This window comes from Bufo gargarizans, chromosome 11 (assembly GCF_014858855.1).
Source record: "Bufo gargarizans isolate SCDJY-AF-19 chromosome 11, ASM1485885v1, whole genome shotgun sequence".
NCBI lineage: Eukaryota > Metazoa > Chordata > Amphibia > Anura > Bufonidae > Bufo > Bufo gargarizans.
In genome coordinates, this window is record NC_058090.1 from 31,541,182 (window position 1) to 31,557,777 (window position 16,596).

The 16,596-nt window shown below is 46.0% G+C and overlaps 1 protein-coding gene across 1 annotated transcript in view; it reads right to left on the reverse strand.

The window, feature by feature from the left end:
* The window catches only part of BRF1 (BRF1 RNA polymerase III transcription initiation factor subunit), a 266,657-nt gene that overhangs the window by 246,476 nt on the left and 3,585 nt on the right, over positions 1 to 16,596 (reverse strand). The window contains exons 2-3 of the mRNA XM_044271525.1: positions 10,137 to 10,217; positions 4,706 to 4,879 (exon numbers count right to left, since the gene is read on the reverse strand). Coding sequence (XP_044127460.1) covers positions 4,706 to 4,879; positions 10,137 to 10,217 — 255 coding nt within the window. The remainder of the gene's footprint in view (positions 1 to 4,705; positions 4,880 to 10,136; positions 10,218 to 16,596) is intronic.

The following is a 16,596-nucleotide window of genomic DNA, read 5'->3' on the forward strand; positions in this document are numbered from 1 at the left end:
TTCCTCCACTGACTGATGACATTCAGATAACGAGACAGGCATATTTTAAACATCTAGACAATGGAGCCTCCTTTCCTTCTTATTGTTAGGGGATTGACACAAAGATGGGAGAACAATAGCTTGGGACCTATGAAAAAGAGAGACCACTTTAGACAAAAAAAGATGGCTCCGGTTTAATGAGCACTCTGTCCTCCAGGATGTTCTTAGTATAGGGAGGAGAGGCTGAAAAGGCAGAAATCTGAGGTGATAGCCACCAGAAAGGCAGTCTTAAAAGATCATGTTTTAATAGATAAATCGTGTTGCGGTTCAAAAGGAGGCTCCATCATCCTAGACGAAACTAGATTCAGATACCTCGGGGGAACAGAAGACCTGACTACAGGCTTAATTCTACTGACTGCTTTAAAGAATCTCCTAATCCAAGGATGATTGGCAATGGGGAAAATTAAAAAAAGGCACTCTGAGCAGAGACCTGTACTTTAAGGGTGCCAAGTCTAAGGTTGTTATTAAGACTACGGATGAGCGAAAAACTTTGTTCTAATACTGTACCTCCTGACGAAGCCTACGTGGCGAAACACGTGTCGAGGATGAGGCATTTGGGGACCAATTGTCACCGCGAGCAGCAGCAATATGGGTATGTAATATGGAGACATTGTTGATGTCTAGACTGGCGGAATTACCGAGTGTTAAAGGGGTTCTGCACTTTCATTTAACTGATGATCTATCCTCTGGATAGATCATCCGCTTCTGATCGGCGGGGGTCCGATGTGATAGTAGGCATCCTTTATGTCTATGGTAGCCATGACACAGTCTTTGAAAAAATGTTTTATTGCAGACTGTACGGATTCCATTCTGAACTTTTTGTATTTGAGGCACTGATTTAAGTCTCTCAAGTTTATAATCATTCTGAAAGAACCGTCTGGATTGGATACGAGAAAAAGGGACGAATAAAACCGCCTCCCTTTCTCTGGAAGGGGAATTAATACATTTTTTCTTTAAAAGAGAAAAGACTTCTTCTGTTTTTCACTGAGTTTTGAGCTAAATTCATAACTTTTAGTTTTTCTGGTAGGGGAAGAGAGAAACTCTAGACAAAAAACGTCTTTTATGATATCATTTATCCAGGGGCTTGCCGAGATTTTTTCCCAAACCCCCAAAAAAAGGAGTTAGTCTTCCCCCCACGAGACAGTAACCGTCGATGCTGACCAGACTTGAGCCTAAAGTGGACTGGGTATTAAAGAGGAACCCCTTATCTTTGCTACCTCTGTTTTCTCTACAATTATTTAGCTTTCTATCTGTTTTGTTGAAGACTCTCCTGTTTCTGCGAAAAAACAGCTGCTTCCTAGGGGGTTTGGAAACGGGAAAACCTTTCTTTTTATCACAGGCCTTCTCTAAAAGGTCATCCAAAACTGACCCAAAAAGAATATCTCCCTGGCACGGAAATAGAGCAAAGCTTATTCTTTGAACCTGTGTCACCGGACCACCCCTTAAGCCAAATCGCTCTCCTAGCCGAGTTGGAGAGAGCCACTAATCTGGCATTTAATCCTAATGCGTCAACCGAGGAGTCCGAAATAAAGTCCACTGCTTTAAAGATAGTGGGAAACACCCCTAGGAGCTGGTCTCTGGAGGATTTATTTTGGATATGGGATTCTAATTCCTGTAGCCATAATTTTAAGGACCTGGCTGTAGAGGTAGTGGCTATGTTAGGCTTGAAGGCCTGAGTAGAGGCCTCCCATACTTTTTTAAGGTACAGCCCTGCCCGTCTATCCATCGGGTTTTTTAAAGTGCCATGGTCTTTAAAAGGCAAAGCAGATCTTTTTGAAATTTTTGCAATAGGAGCATCCAGTTTAGGAGGCCTATCTAAACATGATTACTCGCCCTCATCGAAAGGATATTTTCTCTTAACGTCCTTAGAAATAAAATAAAAAAACGTCTTTTTTCCACTCTTTCTTAATTAAATACTTTATTTTTTCGTTCAACGGAAAAACTCTAGATTTTTGGTGACCCAGATCACCAAACATTATATCTTGAATGGATTTCTGTTCTCTGGATTCATCCACCTTCATTGTGGCTCTAATAGCTTTGAGCAAAGAATCCATATCCTCAGGGGAAAATAAAGGTCTACCCGTGGATTCTTTATCTGAGGAAGAGCTTGAGTTATCTAGGATTTCTCCTTGGTCATTCTCGTTGGAAGATTCGGTATCGGATATGACAGAGTGACCCCGCTTGCCCGCAGCTGAGGAAGGGAGGCATTTTTTAAACATTTTGATACAATCAGAAACTTCAGATTTAACAATGTGTTTGATATTCTGAAGTAGCCCAGGAAGGAGCAAGTCTTTTCTTGCATACAGCACACTCTCTTCCTTTAATTTTAGCGATGGCTTTTCTAGGGCCCTCTTTGGTATTCTAAAATAAAAGAGAATAAGCCCATTTAGATACTGAGGGAGGAATAAAAGGTGGGGATTGACCCTCTTACCCCACCATGAATACCGGTCTGCCATTGTGACCCTCCTGGACATCAGCGCGCTGACTGCGCTCCTCCTCCATACGTCCACGGATGCCTGCAAGCTGGCTGGGATCCTTCTGACCGCGCACTGATCAGGTTTAAAACGCATAGGTCGGGTCCCTGCCGGCATCCCCATATGGAAGAAGGATGTTTCTCCCTCATTTCCGGAACACTTCCCAGCAGGACCCATGCATTCAAATACCGGAAGTTGTGTCACGCAACTTCGGGCTCGTGCATGGAGCGAGCTCAGGAAAGCTCAGCCCTCCCCTCGCCTCTGTAAGCTACTAGAGGCCAGGAGGAAGGCTAGGCACCGGACCTCCTAAAACAACGCCAGGAAGGTCCGGCATAACCTCCCAGTCAGGGTCCATTCACACACCCGTGTGTGTTTTGCGGATCCACGGATCCGCAGAACACAGACAGCGGCAATGTGCGCTCCGCATTTTGCGGACCGCACATTGCCGGCACTAAGAGAATATGCCTATTCTTGTCCGCTATTGCGGACAAGAATAGGACATGTTCTATTTTTTTCAGGATCGGAATTGTGGACCCGCAATTCCGATCGGGTCCGCACAACGTGCGGCCCCATAGAAACATATGGGTCCGCAATTCCGATCCGCAAAATGCAGAATGGAATTGCGGATGTGTGAATGAACCCTCACTCCGGGACTGCCTAGGAAGGCTGGCTCGATATGGACCAGTCCGAGACCTAGAAGGATGGCCCCAGACTTAGCAGGCAGCTCCTAGTGGAGTCTTACGCCGCACCAGGTAACCCCTTAACCTGAAACACATGTTCTTTCAGCCTAATCTTTAGCTCTCCACTATAGGTCCTATCCATAGGACAGGAAACAGGGACTGGTGCTACAGGGGCAGAGCCCCTCCTTAAGAGCTCTCCACGAAAGTTCCTGTTTCCTGTCCTGGATGGAGGCGGTCTCTCAAGGGTGCTGTCATGGGGAAAAGGCGCTGTATATATGACCACACACACGGGATGCATGTTTGCTGAATCCACCCATGTCGATGGGACTAAGCTACCATGTGGATGCATCCCAAATTTTCCCCAGATGCCAGGTGTTGGAGGAAAGAAGAGTTGGCATGTTGGACTTCAACATGCCTGATCCTTTTATTCCCAAGAGAGATAAGTCACGACCAGTGGTGTCGGGCAGTGGCTTATTACCCTCTCCCTATTGAGAACATATGTACACTGTCTAATGCAGTGTTTCCCAACCAGTGTGCCTCCAGCTGTTGCAAAACTACAACTCCCAGCATGCCTGGACAGCCTTTGGCTGTCTGGGCATGCTGGGAGTTGTAGTTTTGCAACAGCTGGAGGCACACTGGTTGGAAAACACTGGTCTAATGTGCAAGGCTACCTTCACACTGATGGATACACACACATGGAAGCTCTTCTGCACCTCTGGAGTCAGTCCTGAAATGTCCTGGTTCCCAACATACGACGGAAATAAATAATGAAGCATTTCACTAGTGCACACTGAAAAGAAATCCGTAATAAGAACATCTGACAAACAAATTTGATTTACCAGAAGTGTTTTTTTATTTCTGGAAGAGACTTCTGTGCTTTTTTTTTTACCTGTGAGGACAAAGCCCTACAAGAAACCTCTGGGGCATCTGAATACTAAGCCAAGACGCCCGACACCTACAAGTCAAAATGTCCCCTCTCTACAAGACGCCTCTGACCCAGGGCTTTGTGAAAGGCGACTGCAGACACAGACAATTAGCTGACACGGTTAATCCGATTATCAAGCAATCAGGCAGTACAGGGCGGGCGTTACTACGGTCCAAGCGATGACTACCGCCACCCATGTCCTGGCTTTCCCTTGAAATACTGCATGCAGAAACTTAGTAACTGCAGTATGCACAGTATATGGAGGTGAGCAGGGAATACAGTGATACAGTCAGACAAAAATAGCAGCCTCCTACATCACTTTGTAACAACACGAGTCTCAAGAGCGTATTTTCCAGCTCGGGTAAGAAGAAGAATAAACTGCTCAACGTCACGAACAATACTAAGAGGTGAGAAGTAACAGGTATTGTTTAAGGCGAACGTTTACTCTGACAGATAGCAGCTTAATAGAGCACTTACATGCGGTAGGTCGTGAAGACTGAAAACGCTCAGACGTATAAAATATTTAACTGAAAGGAAACGATCGGAAAAGCGAAGTGCGGCTTGTTACAGTGGCATGGAAAGGATACGAGGAGTCCCTTCTGTCCTGCAGACCAGGTAGAGACAGGCGGCGATAACATGCGTCATCTTCCTACCACGGGTCAGGTGCTTGCTGACGGCCATTTTGAAAAAGTTGAAGGCAGTGTCCAAACAGTGCTTGTTGAGCTGTAGCTGAACTCCCAAATTATGGATCTGTCTCTTTCCTGGAAAATGAAGGGGAGATATCATCAGCGACCTTGCATCAGTGTAACGTCAACACATTGACATAGTCCAGGTGGTGTGCCACATGGACAGACATACAGCATGGCCCCACAGAAGTCAACAGGTGCCCATGACAGCACAAGATCTTTACTTTTTAAGTCTGTGACCAGTGAAGAGGTCATTGTGCAAGGAGAGGGGGGGGGGGGGGATGAGCTGTGACAGCACCTATTGTGAACGGTGGATCCTGTGTTATCTGACATTGTAATCCTGCCAGTGATTCACTGCTGAGAATTGATCACTGCAGAACACTTAGGGCTCTCCGAGACATACGGTCCGTGAGCGGGCCATATGTCCCGGAGCGGCATACATCGTGCACACGCGAGTACACAGCATCATAGGTTACTATGATGGTGTGCGCATCGGGCCGCCCGCAGGGCTATTGTCCCGCACTCATATGATATTATCCTATGATGCTGTGCGCTCCCATGTGCACGATGTATGCCGCTCCGGGACATACGGCCCGCTCACGGACGGTATGTCTCAGAGGGCATACGGTCGTGTGCATGAGCCTTAAGTGTTGGCCTATTGTGAGACTCGGTGGTTAGGGTGAAAAATGCAAGATTTCAGGATTTTTTTTAAATATAGATAGCAGTAGAGGCACAGAATACAGACAGCACAGAACAGAAAGTACCGTACATCTAAGTCTCATTGTGTGGGCTGTAGCCCAGGATGATCACTATCAGTGAGGAGAGATGCCATCCAGGATGATGCTGTCTGTACAGCGCTCAGACACAACAACAGGCTGGATGCCTGGAAGTCCTGCCCCGAGGACACGGGACGATGTGACTGCACCGTTAGAGACAACCTTTAGGGTAATGCCACATCGGACAAATCCTCTGCTATGGATATGCAAAAATACTGCATCAAATCCGCTGCAAAATCTACATGTTTTTCAAGGATTTTGGTGCGCATTTGTAGTGAGCTTTACCCTATGCATTGAAACATGTGAAATCCGTGGTGGAACTCTGTAGTGCAGATTGACACGCTGTGGATTTAAAACCGCTCCGCAGGTCAATTATACTCTGGATTTATTTCACAGCCGGTGGATTGGATATTTTTGTCATTGTCATCCACTTTGCAGGTACGGTAAAATACTGCAGTAAATCTTCAGCATGTCCGCTATACATGAACATACCCTTAAAGGGGTAGTCCGGTTGTTTAAAGAAATCCTCTATCCACATCCGTCTGATGCACCATTCACATCTATGGAAGAAGTCTCTGAGCAGTGCTGGTCTGAGATCACAGACGAGTTGTTCTCCTCACATGTATCTCTGACATATCAGAAGACTGTTTTGACGGATTGCCCCTTTAAGGCAGGGCTGACCTGTGGTGGCGGCAGCAGCGCAGGACGGAGCGCACCACGGCAGCTTCCAATACACACTACACAAGCTGACTATAACCCTCTTCATCGGGTCAGGTCTCTGCCTGCTCGCAGACATGACAGACGATAAGTGACTGGTCACATTACAACATAGCTTCCAGACAGTGATGGAAATGAAAGTAGTCACTCCCTTAGGCAATCAATGAGTCTTTAAAGGGGTCGTCTCACGTCCGCAAATAGTATTTATCATGTAGAGAAAGTTACTACAAGGCACTAATGTATTGTGATTGTCCATATTGCCTCCTTTGCTGGCTGGATTCATTTTTCCCATCACATTATACACTGCTCGTATCCATGGTTACGACCACCCTGCAATCCATCAGTGGTGGCCGTGCTTGCACACTATAGGAAAAAGCGCCAGCACTCCCCTGGTCCCGGCCACCTTTCCTATAATGTGCAAGCACAACCACCACTGCTGGATTGCAGTGTGGTCGTAACCCATGGAAGGAAGCAGTGTATGTGATGGAAAACTGAATGTGTATGCGCTGGGGGCGTCAATCAAGCCAAAACTATAGATCAGTCTGCTCAGCTCCTGCCGCCTGCAGTCCGCACTGCATTCTCAATGGGACAGGCTCGATTCTTAGGCTACATGCACACAACATTTTTGACGGACGTTTATTTCACCGATGCCTTTCTGAGAAACGGACGTTAAAAATTGACCTATTCAGTTGTATGGCGGGCAGTCGGTCAGTGAAAAACGGACAAGATAAAACGTGTTCTTCACTCAAAAAAACTGCTGCGTGAATAACCCCATAGACTACCATTGGTCTTAAAACAGACGTCTGATGGCTGTTAATCAAATGTACATCACACGTCCGTTTTTCACAGTCGTGTGCATGTGTAGCCTTAGTCCAGCGCAGTTTGCACAATTATCTTGCAAAAAAAATATAATAAAATAAATCACAACGCCAGCACAAAGTGTAATATACCTCTATTTGGAAGGGGAGGGGTGTTAATCCGCGACATGTGCATTCATCTTAAATTGGAAAGAAAGCTAGAATAATCAGTGCTAAGATTACCGCAGGCAGAGCTATTTGCAGGTGCATACCGGGGCAACGCTCGGCTCCCAGAAGAAAAGAATCTCATTTTAAAAAAAGCATCTATTTTTAAGCCACAACAACTGGATCCAACTCAACATTCCTCGTGTAACTTTCTGGACGCCGTAAATACAAAGAAATCCAGCAGAGGACAAAAGAAATTCCTTCTGCTCTTAAGTTATTTGTGCAGATGCCACCTACCGGGCACAGAAATATCAGGCTCCTACGGCCTGGGGAAGGCACTGGATATTCGCGGAGTACGGATTGCAGGGCTCTGGTTTCAGGACTGTTGAAAGGGTTTTCCGACATTTTACTACTGATGACCTATCCTTAAGATAGGTCATCAGTATCTTATCCGACATGCGGGACCCCCATCTGATCAGTATCCGACATGCGGGACCCCCACTGATCAGGTGTTTGAGAAGGTACAAGCGTTTCTGTGAGCGCCGCTGCCTTCCCTCTGCTCACCAAGCACAGCTCCGCACATGGTATAGCGGCTGTGCTTGGCATCGCGCTCAGCCCTTTCACTGAGCTGCGCCTAGGCCACGTGACCAGTGAACGTGTCGTCACTGGCCTAGGAAAAGTTGTGAGAAAGTTGCAGCACTCACATGAGCGCCGGCGCCTTCTCAACCAGCTGATCGGTGTCGGACCCCCACGATCAGATACTGGTGACCTATCCAGAGTATAGGCATTGGTGCTTCCAGTGCTGCCCTCCACAGCACGGTATTAATATGCTCTGGTTTTTACAGTGGTGGGTTGTATATTTTATACCCATCCATTTAGAACACAAGTACAGCCATGTGCTTGGAGCCTTTTAGACCACACAAATCTTGCGCTGCCAGAGCAGGCATTTAATTTCAGCCTCATAAATGACTTGCCTCCTCCGGCAGTCCGTGCGCCAGCTCGTAGCTGGCGTAGACTTCAGTCGTCGTTCCTGGTGCAAATAATCATTAATATACTGGGGCCGATGGTCCCTCCTGCCCCCTTTTTGGGAACTGGCGCAAGTGGTGTGAAAATTACTGAAAAAAGTTGTGTTTTTCGATTTTTTTATGCCAAATCCATGACGCAGAGGGATAATAAATTCCCCCGGAATACCTCCGTTCTCAGCAGTAGGACCCCCACCAATCTAATAGTTATCCCCTTTCCTTTGGATAGGGAATAACAATCTAACTGGAATACCCCTTTAACAACAATATTAAACTCCTTCAACCTCAGTTTTTTTCCAAAACTTTGAAGTGAAAGGCTAAACAATCCCGGCATTTCATTATCTTCATCGCTCTAGCAGACGCTCCCTACCAGAATCTTTCCTGCTGGCCATCTAATAACTCTACGCCATCCTTTACAATAGGCTACAGTTTCCTATAGGCCAGCAGACTGGGGTACAACAATGCACAGTGAAGGCAGGAGAAATGCTGATCCCAATGTAAATGAGCTGCGCTTATTGTCCTGTAATAGGCCGTCAGTGTGACATCTCGCTGTGTAATACAGCAAGGCTCCTTTCTCCTTCCCTTCATGTCATGCCCAATTAGCAGTATACAAGGGCAACCATTCACTTCCAAACTGCTTGAAGGAGAATTGTGCTGAGCAGGCAGTTGCCGGCAGATGACGAAAACGCTGCAGCCTCAGACCAAACCGTGAAGGGCTGGTAAATATGGCAAGTACACGAGAAGTTCAGCTCTCAGTCATCTGCAGGGGAAGAACTCACACCATCAGCTGCAGGGCTCCAACACAGGCACTGAAAAGAGCACAGAGCCCCCTGCTGGTCCTCTGGAGAACATCGCCACTTATTAAGGCCTCACTCACACATACGTGGATTTTCACCGACCACGGACCATTGGTTGCCATGACACCGTGCGTTTCGTTCCGCCACCACTGTACGTATGTGGAGGCCTAACACAAACTAGGTTGAGTTTTTATTTTTGCAGCAGTTTTCTTTTTTTTAAACATGAGAAAGCGTACTATTAGAGAGATTATGGTTAAGCTAAATCTCATTTGCAATGCAGCAGTAATGGACAGTCACATGTGAATAAGCTCCAAAAGTGAAAAATACAACTCCTGTGACGGCATGCCATGTAGTTTGAACACAGTGCGAATGGGAAAATCAGATTTAAAATAATGTAACATCCGATCACTGCACAATATTTTTCCAGAAAACACAGGAAAACGGCTATATCAGCCTCTGGGGATTGACAAGGATGAATGACACTCACTGCAATGAACATTTTGGAAGGTACTGGTTCTCCTCAGCCTACAGCAGGGCATGCTGGGAGTTGTAGTTTTGCAACAGATGGAGGGCCGCATGTTGGGCATTGCTGGTATAGACCAAAAGTAAGGTGACGAATTTGAATTCACAACTCTAATACACAGAAATAATTCAAAGGGATTATCCAGAACCAGGTCGTACCTCACACTGATCCAGAGAGCTCACCATTCACTGCTAGATTTATTTCAAACTGATAGCTCAGGGGCGTGTCCTTTCTCAGGGGCGTGTCCTTTCTCATAGGGCTGTGTCTTCGTGAGGTGGACAGAGAAATACGGAAAAGAGCAAGCAGCAGGTGGCGCTATACAGATTCATTTTATTGAATAACTCAGTGGCTATACTAAGTTTTTAATTACATGCAATTCCAAAAATATTCAGATCCAGGTGCTGGTTTAAAAAATATAGAATATTTTTCAGGGGACAACCCCCGTTTAACCTTTAAAACTCCAACAGTAACATAACACCGCCATATGTGAAAAGAGTCAAATTGCAGAGAGAAAAAAGTCAAGAGGATTACGTACCATTTTGTAGAGTTTGGGCTCGAGATTCCTTTCCCAAATTTGTGTGAAATCCCCCAACAAGTGTGGAAGATTTACCAAGACCTAGAAAAGATTGAAAAGAAGGAAAGTTTAGTAAAATAATTATTACATGGACCACTTAACGATAGATAGATAGATAGATAGATAGATAGATAGATAGATAGATAGATAGATAGAGAAGCCCTTCAGTACACCACACAGGGGCACATAACCGAAATTAACCTGAACAGCTAAGCTTTGCCACAAAGTTGAAATTCAGATAGAAACACTGCCACCTAGTGTACAAATAACAGATTGCAGCACTATCTTGAGCAGGTTGTGAAGCTGTCCATGCACATCACAGAGCTGTCACCCCCCCCCACACACGACTGGTCTGATCAGCCAGGCATTTATAGTGATAGGGATTGGAGGATGTGCCTCTTCTAAGGAACAAAAGATCAGGCATTAGACGCTAAAGTGAGCCTGTCAGCAGCGACCTCCCTGTCAGACTGTTTGCATAGACGCATCACTGTGATTCACCTGATTAAAACGCTGTTTTTCCTTTGTTGATCCGAGGCTCTGTTTCCAAGTTATGACACTTTTTCTTAATATGCAAAGTAGGCCTTTGGTGCAACGCAGGCGTCACCATTGCTCTTGTTGCACCCAAGCTTCGCTCCGTTCTGTGGCCAGCCCCCGTCTCCCTACTCCCCGATCGTCTCCCATTCACAGAGATCAGTGACATTTTACAGCCCTCTCTAACTAGGTCTGGATTTTGCATGTCAGAATGTCCCAGTACAGAACAAAATAACCAGTCTCCAACATAAGTGCAAAAATCGGAATCACTTTATTTAAAGGGGTTTTCCCCAGATATTGATCCGTGAGGGTCCAAATTTCACAAACATCAGCTGTGCTATGGCCTTTACATGGGACTGCCTACCCCCAGGCCCTGGAGTTAGGAGCCGTGGTGCAGGGCATTGCAGCTTCATCCTCTTCACATAAATGGGATAAAACTGGAAATAGCTACCACTATGGAGGCTCATCTCTGTGAACTGGGCCAATTTCACACAAGTGCAACACGCTGCATGTGACGCTGTATTCCCCGGACTGAACGCGGCTCCTCTGACGTGAACTCACAGCGCGATTTACAATGCTGCGTGTTCCTGTCTGACCGCAGGTCTAATGAACTGGTGTCATACACCTCTGAGAGTGGCTTATCTTCCCCAAAACTACTGGACTGGGCGTGCTGAACTTCAATATGCCTGATCCTTTAGTCCAACAGCTGCTATGGGATGACACCCATATAAATCAGATGATCAGCCGATATTAAGCTAGAGGGCACCTGACCATATTTTTCTATAGTGTGCTATCTGTATTTTTTGCAAGGACTGTTGACCCATTCATTTCTATGTGGCATTTTTTGCGGCTCCATGTGTACGCTCCTCCGTTTATTGAATCTGTCCTATTCTGGTCCATATTGCAGACAATATTAGGCATTTCTATTAATGGGAGCGAGAAAAATGCGCAATGCACACGGACGGTGTCCATATATTGCAGACCAAAATACGGATACGGCCGTGTGCATGAGGCCTTATACATGCCGCCAGTTTTAACCATCTGTCAAAGGACAACCTCCTGCAGAACTGTGAATTCAGCTCTGGATGCAACATGTACAATCAGTACAAGATATGCAAGTAATGCCAGAGTGACTCAATTTACAAAGATTATATCCAAGCCATTCAAAGGTGGATAGGAGGGTTAAAGGGCAGGTCAGCAGGTTTGTACCTATGAAACTGAAAAAAAGGCATCTGTGTTGGTCCCGTGTTCATCTGTGCCCGCATTGCTTAAAAAGATGATGTTTTATTATATGCAAATGAGCCCTAGGAGCAACGGGGGTGTCGCCATTACACCTAGAGGCTCTGCAACTGCTGCACCTTCTCCACTTTGGTTGACAGGACCAGGTGTTATGTTCTCACTGCCTGGTCCTGTCAAAGTGCAGAGGGCGCGGCAGTTGCACAGAGAGCAGAGCCTCTAGGTGTAAAGGCAACGCCCCCGTTGCTCCTAGGACCTCATTTGCATATATTAAAATATCATCTTTCTCAGCAATGTGGGCACATATGAATATGGGACCAACACAGATGTCTTCAGCTGCCAGGCACACATGCACATGGAAGGTGCCATACAGCAGCCCCTTCTTCCTGCAGATCAGGGGGTCTCAGAGCCCGGACCTCCACTGATAGTGTGTAAGGAGATCCTATTGATGGAATGCTAGCTTTGTGGTATATACTGTGCACACAGGAAACGCGCTGAACTAAAACTGAACTTCACTGCCAGCAATGTCTCCAAGGGAAGCCTCTCCATTACTGACTGCAGGAATACAGGGCACTGAGAATGCCTGCACACAGGAGCGCGCAGCAGTGAAGACGTCCACGCAGGCGGCCCCCTACCAGCTAACACCCCCAGGACAGTCTACTTTACTGCTTAAGTCTATAAAGTACCAGGGTTCAATACTGCCCGAGTGGTAATGGCAGAATGGCTGGCAGCCAGGGCGCGCCATTGATTTCCCGTCCTGCTGTAATGGGTCTGATCAAGGTGCAGATATAAAGAGGTTTCCAAACCCCAATGACGGGAACGGCTCTGGAACTGGTATTTGCTCTGCATTATAATGTCAGACGCACGCACGCTCACAAATATCCATTTTCTGCCATTTGTTGATTTTTCGCTTATTTCAAGTCGCTTAGAGCAAATCCAATTAGAAAATGTAAAAACCAATTCTCTTATTTGTCACAGGGCTTCAGAGACGGCAGCGACGTGCAGCGGAGACGGAGCTTTCTATTCCTGTCATGTCCTGAATGGCTGCCATTATTTTATCATATTATATAGCAGATATTGTATTATACCCAACCTGACTCCTGCCTGACAGTCCCTCACCTCACATATACAGGAACGCCATTAGGGCTCATTCACATGACCGTATGGTCGCCATGCCCATGCAAATTGCAGTACACGGGCACTGGCCCTGTGCATTCCGTGCTGCGGTGCGGATCCAATGACTCGAATGGGTCCGCGATCCGCAAAATATGGCAAAAGATAGGACAGGTCTTATCTTTTGTGGTACGGCAGCACGGACCCAAAAGCCCACGGAAGCACTTCCAAGGGCTTCCAATCCGTGCCTCCGCTCTGCAAAATATAGGACGTGTCCTAACTTTTGCCATATCTTGCACATCGCTGACCCATGGGTCCGCAGCACAGAGTGCACACGGCCGGCTGTTTGCAGTCCGCAATACAGGCATGGACGCCTTATGTTTGTGTGAATGGGGCCTTATATGCAACTGCCTCATTAATTTACATTAGCTGGTGTGAACAGAGCCTTAAAGGGAATGTGTCATCAGAAGATAAAAAGGTGATTTAAACAGTAGGTTATGTTAAACTTTTTTTTATTTTTTTCAAGTTTTTGTTGAGTTTTTTTTTCTCCAAGCAACTATCTATATTTTAATAAAATGTATATAATCCTGCAGTTTTCACTAAGGCCACTAGTAGGTCAAAAAATATATTAAAGGGGTTATCCCACAACTAATGTAAAAAATTAAGATAAGACACCATATAGTAGGTGACAACCTCTTTCTAACAAAGCTAGAACCAGCCCCGTACCTCACATGGATCCAAAGATCTCCCCATTCACTGCACTGCTACATTTATATCAAGCTGACAGCTCAAGGGGAGTGTCTTTTCTGCTGCAGCTAAGGGGGCGTGTCCATGCTCTCCCTATCACAGCTCAGGGGGAGTGTCTTTTCTGATACAGCTAAAGGGCGTGTCCATGCTCTCCCTATCACAGCTCAGGGGAGTGTCTTTTCTGATACAGCTAAAGGGCGTGTCCATGCTCTCCCTATCACAGCTCAGGGGAGTGTCTTTTCTGATACAGCTAAAGGGCGTGTCCATGCTCTCCCTATCACAGCTCAAGGGGAGTGTCTGTTCTGCTGCAGCTATGGGGGCGTGTCCATGTTCTCCCTATCACAGCTCAAGGGGAGTGTCTGTTCTGCTGCAGCTATGGGGGCGTGTCCATGCTCTCCCTATCACAGCTCAGGTGGCAGTTGAAGGATGAAACTGAGCATGTGCGACCTTCTCAGCGAGCAGGTCAAAGAAATAAGTGGCGCTATACAGATACATTTTAGTGACTAGCTCAGTGGCTATACTAAACTTTTAATTACGTGCAATAACAAAAGTATTCAGATCCAGGTGCTGGTTTGAAAACTGTAAAATATTTTTCACAGGACAAGCCCTTTAAGAGGGTCATAGACACAATGGTCAGGAGACCTCATTGACTTTTACGGGAGAGTTTTCTGGGCATGCTCTGTGACCTGTGCAGAGGTCAGGAGGGAGCAGATAAGCTGTGATATCACCCGTTATCTATACAGAGGTGTTACTTGTCATTGCAATCCTGCAAGTGATGATAATGAGATAGCTGCTGAAAAGTTACCTGTACATAACAGGAAATCATGACCTACTGAGAGGCCTAGTGGCCACTGTACATGGAAAAATGTGAGTTGAACGCATTGCACCCGCACTGATTCCGAACCCATTCCTTTCTATGGGACTGTGCACATGAGCAGTGATTTTCACGCATCACTTGTGCGTTGCATGAAGATCGCAGCATGCTCTATTTTGTGCGTTTTTCACGCAACGCAGACCCCATAGAAGTGAATGGGGCTGCGTGAAAATCGCAAGCATCCGCAAGCAAGTGCGGATGCGGTGCGATTTTCACGCTCGGTTGCTAGGAGATGATCGGGATGGGGACCCGATCTTTATTATTTTCCCAACGTTCATCACATGGTCCGTCACATGGTCTTTTACCATGGTGATGGATCATGTGACTGACCATCTGATGAGCGTAGTAACGTCATCAAAGGTCCTATTCCTCACAGAAGACGACAGAAGAGATGCCGGCTGCGCGAACAAGTGGATTAAGGTGAGTTAAATTATTATTTTTTAACCCCTCCAGCTCTTTTGTACTCTGCATTCTGTATTCAGAATGCTATTATTTTCCCTTATAACCATGTTATAAGGGGAAATAATACAATCTACACAACCTTGAACCCAAACTTGAACTTCTGTGAAGAAGTTCGGGTCTGGGTACCACATTCAGTTTATTATCACGCGCGTGCAAAACGCATTGCGCCCGCACGATAAAAACTGAACAACAGAACGCAATCGCAGTCAAAACAGACTGCAATTGCGTACCTACTCGCGCGGGTTTGCCGCAACGCATCCGGACACGCTTGTGTGAAAGAGGCCAAAAAAAACAACAAAAAAAATTAAAATATATGTCAAACATATAAAAAAAAGTTATTTAAACAATAGGTCATTTTCTGATGACACATTCTAGCTGAACATCAGACCTATCAGGATAGATCATCACTATCAGGTTAGTGGGGGTCCCGGTACCCCCACTATTCAGCTGTATTTGGCAGCCACCAGCTCTGGAAACAAAACAGTTGATGGCGCTGTAAGCAGAACGCCGTGTAGTGGTCATGCCAGGTTACTTACATTCACTTGCCGGTACCGCCACTGCCCAATGGACAGAACCTTCTGCTTCCAGTTCCATCCACTGTTTTTGCTGCACCGGCGGCTGCCAAAAACAGCTGATCAGAGCGGGTGCCAGGTGTCCGACTGACACCGAGGATAGGTCATCAATACTGTGGAAAACCACTTTAGCCGTTTTTCTGCTCTTTTGCATTTTTGTGGCATTTTTTATGTTAGGCTACTTTCACACTTGCGTTTGGTGCGGATCCGTCATGGATCTGCACAGACGGATCCGTTCAGATAATACAACCGCATGCATCCGTCCAGAACGGATCTGTTTGCATTATCTGTAACATAGCCAAGACGGATCCACCTTGAACACCATTGAAAGTCAATAGAGGACGGATCAGTTTTCTATTGTGTCAGCTGAAGGTCTATTGAAAATATGAAATGAAGGACACACAAGTTTTGTTTTGTTTTTGCTCCTGGTGTTTTTGTTAATTAGGTGGCATTTTTGCTTTTTTTTTTTTTGCTTCTTTTAAAAAACCCAGCGTTCTGTAGCTCTGTGTTTTTAAATCCCTTTCTCTATAGGGCCAAAATACCATTTGGTAGTGGGCAAACACAGTTTGCAATATTTTTTTAAAAACATCAAAAAAAATTGTGCTTTATCCGGCATATTTTTTGTGGTAAATAGAAACAGTTGACAAAATGCATGTTTGTAGTGACCCTTAAAGGGGTTGTCCGGTTGTTTAAAGTGTGAGATCGGTGAGGGTCTTACCACTGGGACCCCCACCGATCACAAGAACGGGGACCCCGTGCCCACAGCCCCCCTGAAATGAATGGAGAGGCTGGTCGGACATGCGTGCAGCCGCTCCGTTCAGATCTATGGCAATCCCGGAGAAACAGACCTGCGGTGACTATTTTGAAACCCCCCAGCGAGGCGACT